At 44.4% G+C, this 10,432-nt stretch overlaps 1 protein-coding gene across 1 annotated transcript; it reads right to left on the reverse strand.

Moving 5' to 3' along the window:
• Positions 1-9,040: 9,040 nt before the first annotated feature.
• On the reverse strand, positions 9,041-9,838 carry EI90DRAFT_3125797 (uncharacterized protein; the record flags this gene model as incomplete). Its single annotated transcript, XM_039063868.1, has 1 exon — positions 9,041-9,838. One exon carries the CDS (start codon positions 9,836-9,838, stop codon positions 9,041-9,043), a length of 798 nt encoding a protein of 265 aa, XP_038914405.1.
• Between the last annotated feature and the right edge of the window lie 594 nt (positions 9,839-10,432).

Here is a 10,432-nt window from a genome sequence, read left to right on the forward strand (position 1 = left end):
GTGCAACACAACAAGCCCCAGTCATCAACTGGTTGCGAGCTGTCTTTGCCACATGCTTGGCATCTTGAACGGCAATGAAAGGATAGCGTCCCTTCAGCAGTGGGATCTTGACAGTAAGTTTTGCATGGGGGTGGGAAGGGGCAATGAGGTGATTCTCAGTTTTGTTTGCACTTTCAATTATTGCATTTTGATGTGACCTTTCGGTATTTGCACCATCACATGCAATTGTGATCAGATGGCATCCCTCAGCTGCAAGTAGATCATAGATCTCATCAAACCATGACTTGAGATCCGCAGCTGAAGTTTTCAGCCCTAAAGCGATTGCTGCGGGTGGAATTGGCAGAACCTTAAACTAGCATCAGCGCTATAGACTCATAGAGTTCAGAATTTTGCACACTCACAAGGGGAATAATGAGTAGAAATAAGTGCACTTTTTCAGCCTGGAAAGTATCTGTGTTTCAGAGTTTATCTGCAATTTCTTCTGCAGATGGATCAACATCATCCCACTGTTTGATGCAAATTGGAGCGCCGACATTTCCGACTGCAAACCATGCCCCACTAGAGTCCTGGAATGCCCGGAGACCAGGCTGGATTTTTGTATCATCGACCACAATGCAGACTGGCCCACCATAATTCAACTTTGTCAGAGTCTCCATTGCAATTCTAATGTTTATGGGTGAAATCCCAGGGGCTATACATGGCTCTTTTGCCTGAATAGCACTAATGAAGCCTGGGTGAGATTCAACTTGGAGAGAGGTAGACAATCATTACTTACCGGAGAGATCTGATTTGTTAGAACTGGGCGAGGGTGGACAATTCCAGAGGGGAACTGGAGACTTAGCAAGGAGGGACCTTGGCCTCAGCAACTCAAGTGGAGCGCTGTGCCATTGCTGTTTGTCCATTTGGTCCTTAATTTCATAGGCAGTGAGCAGGAAGTCTCTAGGGGGCATTTCAGGTTGATTTTAGACTAAGGCCTAAAATGAGTATGTACAAGCACTGATATATATAATGGAGAGGGCAAAAGCACAGGGAAACAAAAGGGGTCCGAATCGGAATGAAGGCGTCCGAACGGGAACAAAGGGATGACAGAAGTGGAGCGGTACCGAAGGTCATAGGGCAGAACCTGTGGTACATCCGAAAGGAGGTAAAGAGGGTGAAGCCCAGAGGGGCAGGAGGATGAGGGGAAGTGGGGATGATGACTAACTGGCTAGAATGGGAAGAAGCAGCAGTCCAAATAGGGATGAGGGAAAACGCAAAAGATACATTACAAGCAGCAAAAGTGCTGAAGGTGATCCATGGAGCTTGGGGGTTACTGTCAGCGCAATAGCCCCGAACCCCGAGTCATATGTAAATTAGATACATATAGTCACGTGGGTAAGCGGGAACCTCTGGGTAATTGCTTACACACCACCGTAAAATACACATTCTTGTATCACTTACGGCTTTGTGTGCTGAGCTACCCAAAGACCTCACAGTTATGGAGCTTATGGAGCTTATGGAGGTGGGGTTGAAAGTCTGAGGAATATTGGCAATGGTGTTTACGTAGTATGAGGTCACCAATGCAATGGACTAAAGCCGAGGTGGAGTCAAAGTCGAGGTAGGAACTATGACAGAGTCTTGGAGTGAAGGTATGAGCGGTGTCCGAGTATGAGGTATGGGACAGTGGCGGAAGGTCGTAACTTGGCGGAAGGTTGGCGGAAGAGGGCCAGGGGGAAGAGAGGGGGAAGAGGAAAAGGGAAAGGGGAAAGGAGTGGAGGAGAGGAAAGGTGTCAGGTCCGAAGGTGAGTATCGGAGCGGACGGGCGAAGGGTAGGAGAATGACAGAAGGGTGGAGGTGTTGTGAGGAGGAAGAGGAGGAGTGGGAGGAAGAGTAGGAAGAGGGTGGCAAGAGGAGTGGTGTTCGGCCCGAGGTGAGTATTGGAGCAGACAGAGATAGGACAGGAGAAGGATGGAGGAGTGGAGGTGGCATGAGGAGTGAGAGGAGGTGTGGTGTCAGGACCGAAGGTGAATATCGGAATGGACAGTGGTAGGGTAGGACTCTGGAGGTGGTGAAGAAGGAGGTCCGGGAGTCGGGTCGGGATCGGGTATGCATGGATATGACATGATTCTTGGGCCACCCAATGCTTGCATGAAAACTCTTGATGCAGCTGGTGATAGGGGTACCATGGTTCGGTTCAGTTCAGTTCAGAGGTAGAATCCTGCGAACCTGAACCCAAACTGGTTTGAAAAGAGGATGGGAAGGCCAAACCTGAACCGAACTTTGGTTTGAACCAAACCATGGTCCAACAACAGTTTGGTTTGGGTTCAAACCAGTTCAAACAGACACCTATAATGAGATGTATTTACAGCGGAATTAATATATTGCAAGAAGTATTATACATCCTCTGCACGCTTTGCTGCCTCCTTAGCCTCATATTCTTTCCACCTTTTGAGTTGTTCTTGAGCAGCCATTTCTTTTGCATCCTTCTTTTCCTGCTGATATTGTAGCAGGTTGGCTTTGGAGATCTGAATCCAGCCAAGGTGTTCAGGTAGCAGGCAACTGCGGCTCCCAGTATTGGTATGCTTAGCTGTGGAGAATGCCTGCTCACATGGCACAGATGATCCGGGGACTGGAAGAATGTCCCATGCCATTGTTTGCAACACTGGATATGTGGAGCCCCTGTTCTATGTATCATAGAGCCTGCTGAGTGTGATGCAAAGATTTTTAAAGTTAATATATGTACCTTCCAAAAATCCAGCATACCGGCACCAGGTGGTTCAAGAACATTGCTCATGTAGCAATTCAGCTCAATGTATGGATCGCCAGCCTAGATCTCTTGAGTACGGCACATCTGGCTGGCAGCAAGACAACGTGATATGGCAAATGTTTGTGACACAGATGACACCGATGTTGACAATCTCGTAGCCTCAGGTGGAATAGTGCTTCCCAAGGACTGAGTCACAGGAGTGGTGTGGGCTTGATGGTATTCAAGGAACTGAAAGCGGCTCAGTCAGGCCTGGGAAATGGGAAGTAAAAAACTTACAATCTTTCACACAGCATCCATTGCTTTTGGTTGATATTCTGGAGCCCAAAAGTACTTAATGTATGTATCTTTTGTTGTGGGGTCAAGGACTTGTGATAAAAAAGACATTAGAATGATATGAGATGTATGATTTGGTGCATACTAGTACTCAGCACTGCTAAGGGCAATTCATCAGTGGCATCATAGTGTTAGATCGGGCGGATTCAGACAACTCCGGAATGGAATTGGAGACTTAGCATGGAAGGACCTCGGCCTCAGCAACTCAGGTGGAGCGCTGTGTCATTGCTGGTTGTCCTGGGGGTCCCTAATTTCGGATCTAGCAGAGGGAAAGTCTCTTGGGGGGAAATCAAGTCGATTTCGGACTGAGGTTACAAGTTACTATGTACATTGTATATAAGGAGGGGTCCGGAATCAGAAGGAGCAAGGGTACTCCAAAAGCAGACAAAGGGAGCTGGAAGGAGGAACAACACCGAGGGTCAAGGGTTTGACTCAATGGTGTTTCCCAAAGGAGGAGTGAAGGGCCAAGGCCCAAGGAGGGAGGAAGGAGGATGGGAGTGGGGAATGGCCAGCTGACTGAATAGAAAGGAAGCAGCAGCCCAAATAGGAATGAGGGAGTATAGCGGAATTGAATGGAGCAATGCAATAGTTGCAAGGTCCGACATAAGTCCGGAAAGTCCGAACTCGGAAGTTAAACTCCGGAATATTGGCAAACATAATTAAATGGAATGAGCTAACCAATACAATGGGTATAAGCGGAGGTGGGGTCAAAGTCCGAGGTCGGAGCTAAGACCGGAGGTTCCGGAGACGGAGATGCAAATGGGATTCCAGAGTGGAGGTCCGGAGTTGGGAGCATAGGTGTTGCATGCTCGTCCATAGGTGTCGAGGTTGAGGTCGGACCCGGAATGTTCCAGAGTCGGACTGAAGGTGGTGTCGGAGCCAGAGGTGGGATAACCTCTTGGGAGTCGGCAAGGAGAAGGTGATGGAAGGGAAGTAGGGCTCTGGAGTCAGTTTTGGAGTTCCAGGAGCCCAGAGCGGAGGTTGGGATTGTATGGGTATGACACATAGTACTTTCCGAGGAGCATAACTCCATCCTGAATTGCGCTAGATATTGTAGCGAAGGCAGGGTCTTTCCCTTTGTCCTCCCATGAGGTCATGAGCTCTTCATATGCAGAGAGGAGGCAGGAGAAACTGGGGATATCTGACCCTGAGAATGCTTGCTGTGCATCGCCAGCAACCTGATTAGGTGCTGTCATAAATATAGTGGGATCTTCCTAGTGAAATTATATTGCTCTCGTACCTCTAGGATATCAATGATACACTGTATCATAATCCAATCCTCATCTGTGAATACCCATGATTGGTATTTGGGAGTTTGGCCTCTTGCTTTTGGGATGGAGCTTTTTTGGTCCGCATGCTGGACAAAATGCATAATCGCCTATATGAATAATCAGAACCTGAACACAATTGAATCAAAGCATCATACTGGTTGTAATTGCACAAATCGCTTCAGGAGCATTAGCCACGAGCCCCAGCACATATTCCCATACATTACAAGCTCCAATGGTGTGATGCCAACTTTGTTGCAGCACTCTTGTAGATAGTGTTTTGCACCAGAGGACTTTCGAATCTAGGAGTAGAAACAGGTGAAATATTATCATGGTTGAATCGGTTTTCACATACCTGCACAATCAAGGCCTGGACATGGGCCAAAAGGGGACCAACCAAATGCTCCCAGTCATTCGGTAGCTCCAGTCTGGCAAAACTCAGTATATTAGCATCTCCAGTATCTTCCCCATCTGCTACCTCCCTGAATTCGGATGTACCACCAGCAAGCACACATATAACAGCACCAATGGCCAAATTAACAATGTGGCCCATACACCTGCTCAGCTTTTAACATCGGATCAAGCAATAACATTAACTGGCCACTCACCGGACATGATGCCATGATGGATCCCACTTAATGTTATCATCTTCACTGAGAATCTCGCTGATCACACACATTGCAACATCATTTGTTGATGCATTGTCTGAAGCAATATACCCAATCTATGTATACAGTCCTTAAATTTTTGAGGGAATGGAAGAATAATAAAGTGCAAACCTTTGATGTAGGGATCATTTTTTTAATTTCCTTCAACAACCGCTGACCAATGTTGTCCCCAGTATGTGGACCATCCAGCTCACAAAAGGACATGAGGTGATACCAAGGAACCCCTTCATCATTGCAGAAGTCCACACATCAAAGGTGAAATGAATGAGTCCGCTGGTGTTCTGGGTGGAATGTGGCTCTGAAAACTACTGATTGAGAGTCTAAGGTGGGCATACCTTAAGCTGGTCCTTCAGTAAGGCCCTAACCTGTGTGGAACAATCCAGAATGAGTGTCTCCATTTTCATGCAATGTGGTAAGTCGCTGTCCTTGTACTTTGGCCCACTGTCTAGCCCTGCCCGTGCATGGTAGGACATGAGATCCCAGAAGGAATGTGAGTCTACAAAGTCAAAGCCCTTTATGGTTCATGTCAGGTTGCTGATTCGCAACATGCAGATGAGAAACTTACAAGGTCATGCTCAATTATGAGATTTTCCACTAGGTGGAGCATACCCTCTGAGGACCACATCTCAGCGTCTGGAGCATTCACAGGTGGGTGTCAGGGATCAGCAACAACCCTGGACCCTATGCTGGCTGCGCATATGCACGTGGGAAGTATGCCAGTAATTCCTGTCTACTCTGCTTACCTAAGCCCCAGTGGCCTGGATCATCTCCGGCATTGTTCTGGAACATTCTATGATCACGTGATTCTATCGGCAATCCATTTGGTTTCCTTATTGCCGGACTCTACATGTATATAGCTGACCCTAAGATGGGGACATCCCTTTCCCCCAGCTTTAATCACAACTAGGTTATCGGAGCAATCTGCATGAGCACGTGCATCCCCTGACAGTGGGTAGAAGTTTGTTATTTGTTGCTGGCTTTGTCTCCCATTGACACCAGCATTGCATCAACATTTGACGATATTATTGATTTTCAATGAATACAAACTTCTCTGCCAGGAGAACTTGCTTCCATTACTCCCGCACTCCTTCTGGGATAGCTCTTCTATCTGGTGATATGACTAGTTCAATGCAATGCAGAGGTAGAGTTCCCAGTGTTCACCACCCATACGGCTTATGTGTGTTTGGAGCGTACTTGAGCCTGAGTTTGTGGAGAAACAAATCTTCAGATCTTTCATGTGAGAACCACGTTCATAAGCGGCTCTAGGAAAATAAGCTAGCGTTAGTATTTGCTTTAAGGATGATTTATTCACACTTACTGGCACACTTGGCAGACACAGACAGTTTTCCCTTCAATCTCCACCAAGCCAGTAAATACTGATAATAAATCATGCAGTCCATGCATTTTCTTGGACTCAAGAAACACCTGCACAACAAGTGCATTGTACAAGAAATAACAGTCACACTATGGAAACCCATTATGGCAATATGCCAGATAAATCACAAAACCCCATACGACAAGTAGATATGAGAAAATAGAAGGACCTGAATTTTAACGAATTTTAACGAATTATTACAACTACACACAATAAATTGGAAGAAAGAAAATTAGCAAAAATACTTCAAGCTTAGCATCAACAAGAAGAAATTCTCGGGGGAATTTATAGCAAATATTAAACAAAGAATTAAGACAATCGACCAAGATTTGACTATAAAAACAACCAGAGAACCTCCACAGAAACTACTTTCCCATGTCTGCACATGTAGCCGAGGATGGAAGTACCATGGAACAAGGATTCCTTAGGAACTAATGCAAAATTCAAAGTCGTGTTTATAATAGGAAATGTAGATGTCTCTCAAACGGACCCAATGAAAGTAATTACAGGGGAAACTACCCATAAACAACGGAGATATGACTAAAACTCTTGGAAAACAAGGATAATGTTTAAAAGGCAAGCACGAAGAACAAGCAGTAACGACCGAGACAAGCTTAATAGCTCATTAGAAAGGAAGGGATCTAATCTTAATCCACCCAGATTTTCATAATAAAAGGATCACGCATCAATGAGATATCCAATAATGGGAAGAGTGACATCAAAAGTCTGGGCTCAGGGAAAAGACTACGTTTATGTAGGATCCATATTTAAAACACACTACTAAATTTACACGGAAATTATGATAAATGGGAAACTATAGTTATGCAAAATTTCAGCCCAAACGGTCCAGCCGTTGTGAAGTTATACCATGACAGGAATATAGAAATCCGCATCATGTTTAAAGACACATGAGGGTGGCAATGCGAAGGGAACCGGCCGTCAGAACCGAGATCTGCACTTCAGCAGATCGTGAAGACCAATTTCCGTCCAAATAAGGAAGACCCCAGTCAAAACAAAGCATAGAAAGTACAAAACAACCTTAGATCATGAGGGAAAAATCTGAAATAAATCACAGAAGCCCATATGAAGGATACAAACACCTGCGCATACCATAAATCCCGAACAATTAAACAGAAACAGTGCCCACATACAAATGACTATGGGAACGATGCACATGATTACCAAATGTGCATGCGAACTTTTGCTAACTCGACGAATACCAAGAAATAGAATACAACTTTAGTACCATTTGAAAGGTGGGAATAAATAAAAATTTATGATACCGAGAACATGAGACACCATCCAGAAATGAACGAGATACAAGGACATGAAGTTAGAAACCTGAAAACGCATGGGAAGACAGCTTCAAGAGGTCCAGAGCCCCAAATAAAATACATAAAAATATGATATCTTCGAGGACGACCTACTATAACAACAAACAATACATATGGAGGACTAGGATGTGATAATACAAAGGGGAATCAGGGGAGATGGACGAAATCCATGAAAACCACTAAACTACAATGGACCAACCACCAACCAAGCTGTTCCCTGGTTCTTTAGTTAGGATGGGGAAGTGTACTAGTAATATTTGTTGTAGTTATAGTACCAATCCGAGTGTTTTGGCTAATTCTATTTTATGGGTTAGTCTAAAAGTTTCTGAGAATTGACTTACAGATAAACCGAGCCCTGTGGAGCTGTTCCTCTATTGTAATTTCTTAATTTGTCTGGGTGTAATTCTGTGTAGAGTTGTTTAATTTGGATTTTAACATGAATTAAATCTTCTACTTGGTGAAGTTTCAAAGATTCTACTCAGTTAATGGATTTAGATTGTGTCTGGAGTGTCCCTTGAGTTTGTTTTATTTTTGTCTTATTTTATTGCTTGTTTTAACAGTAGCAAAATAACTGTTTTGTGTTTACACTTTGAAATCTGGAGTGTTAACCAGCTCTCCTGTTGAAATATCTACTTAATATTTCTCTCCTTAATTGCTGCCTTTTACTACAGTGGCAATCTTAACTGTATATCACTTTTTTGTGCTGGAGTGACAACCAGAGATGCTTGAGAAAAATAATACTCTATTTTCTTACTTCTCTGAGGGGGGTGAAAAGTCGCAGAAAGGGTCTCCCTTTTATACTCCTTGGGTCGCCTTCCTTTTTCATGCTCTACCTCGTATTTACAGGATTTATTTACAGTGTATTTTCCTCAAAGTGAATAAAAAATGAAATTTTCACGCTATAGTTCTACTGCACTCTGCTGCGCTGAACTGCAGCTCTACTGCAGTCAGACTGTGCCTAGGATCCTTATTGGCCTTCCTCACCTAAGCTATTTTAATGGTTAATTAGAACTTGACTGCACTGCATTTGTCGCAGTTTTTCTATTTCAAATTCCTCATATTTACCATTAAGTTCACTATGACTCGGTCATTCTGAATTCGAACTTCGCATTACTTCGCATTACTTTGTGTACGGCTGCGCTGAGACCTTCAGCTGATTTATTCTATTTTTATTCAGTAACATTTAGTTGAAATGAGACTTGAAATGGTAAATGAGTGAATTATTCAGGTTTAGAACTGAAAGAAAAAGTTGCTAGTAGTCAAGAATTGCTCAAACAAATGTATTATAGCTCTCCACTTCATTAGAATATCGTTCCCTAAAATTCCCACCAGGTCTCGTTTGAACCTCCCAACTGACCTTCCTTCGTTCTCTCCTTCAGTGTCCTGCTCTCTGAATACATCTGTGCTTTCCTCAGCACCTGGAGCATCATTGACTTTGTCATCTCCCTCACTTCCTTTGCTCTGAGCTTCACATTTTTATTCTGAGACCTCATGCTGTCTGCTCCCTTGACACAAGCTTGGGCTCTCTTGTGGGCTTGGCCTTTCCCATGTTGCTTCCTATGCTTCTGGGGAATGTTGTGAGGCTCAGTCTGACTGTTGGAGACATTGGCATCAGACTCAGTGGTTGACAGTGCATGGGACAAAACATTTTTCCATCTCTTTCTGGTGTTACCATGGTAGGCCAACAGTTTCTTGTTATTTGGATTGAGCCTGAACTTGGATAATGATTGCAGTGTTGCTTGGGATGCATTTCCACTGCTGCCTGGTTGATTGGAATTTGCTGAAGTGCCAGCCCTTGTTTTTGCAGCAAGTTTTTGTTGCTGAAAGACATCAAGAGGATTTTCTCGTGTCACCAGCTTCACAGTGCACTTTGGTCTCCCAGTATCCTGAGCCCCTTGGTAAGTCGCTATCGATAATATCTCCTTGTGGATGGAGATGCATGGTACTTCATCTGATGGACTGTACACAAATTGACCTGGCTGTTTGGCAGCATCACGCAGATTCCCATCAGGGCTGAGCATGGGATTATTCGGGTTGGTATGCCATCCGGTGTCACTACCATCGCAGGAAGAAGTCATACCAGTGTATCCAAGTACCAGCAAAGTCCGGAGCATGGTGGCAAGACAGTAAAGACGTTTATGAGAGTAAATATTCTATTTGTTTTTTCTCGGACATCCCTGTTCTCTCTGTTGACTGAAACCAGTCTGCTTCATTATATTTAATTATATATGCATACAAGATGTGGGACAGCAATACATTTTCCTCTCTGAAATGCATCCAGTCATGATGTGATGGGGTCAGGTCAACACCTGATTTATGAAACGGTTCAGTGGTTCGGTTCAGTTTGAACCTGGTTCACAAAATTCCAACATCATAGAGAACCTGAACTGAACCATCTCTGAACCAAGGCCAAACTGAACCGCAGTTCTGGTTCATCCTGGTTCGGTTCATGGTTCATTCACGGTTCGAACCAGTTCACCATGAACTTTGGTACCCCTAGCTGGTGATAAAAGTGACAGATTATTGACAAACTCGTGGAAGGGAGGTGGGTACCAAATGCCTCTCATCGATTTTCCACGCTTCAAATGATCCATCCTCTGGGAAAAGGCCTCTACTGATCCATGGAAGACAGGCTTGGCATCATACTCACCACTCTGGAGTCCTTGGGCTGATTTCAGCCAGATCCGTCCCTTCTGTGCCTGATAATA

Source organism: Cantharellus anzutake (assembly GCF_015039405.1).
Source record: "Cantharellus anzutake strain C23 chromosome Unknown EI90scaffold_34, whole genome shotgun sequence".
Lineage (NCBI taxonomy): Eukaryota > Fungi > Basidiomycota > Agaricomycetes > Cantharellales > Hydnaceae > Cantharellus > Cantharellus anzutake.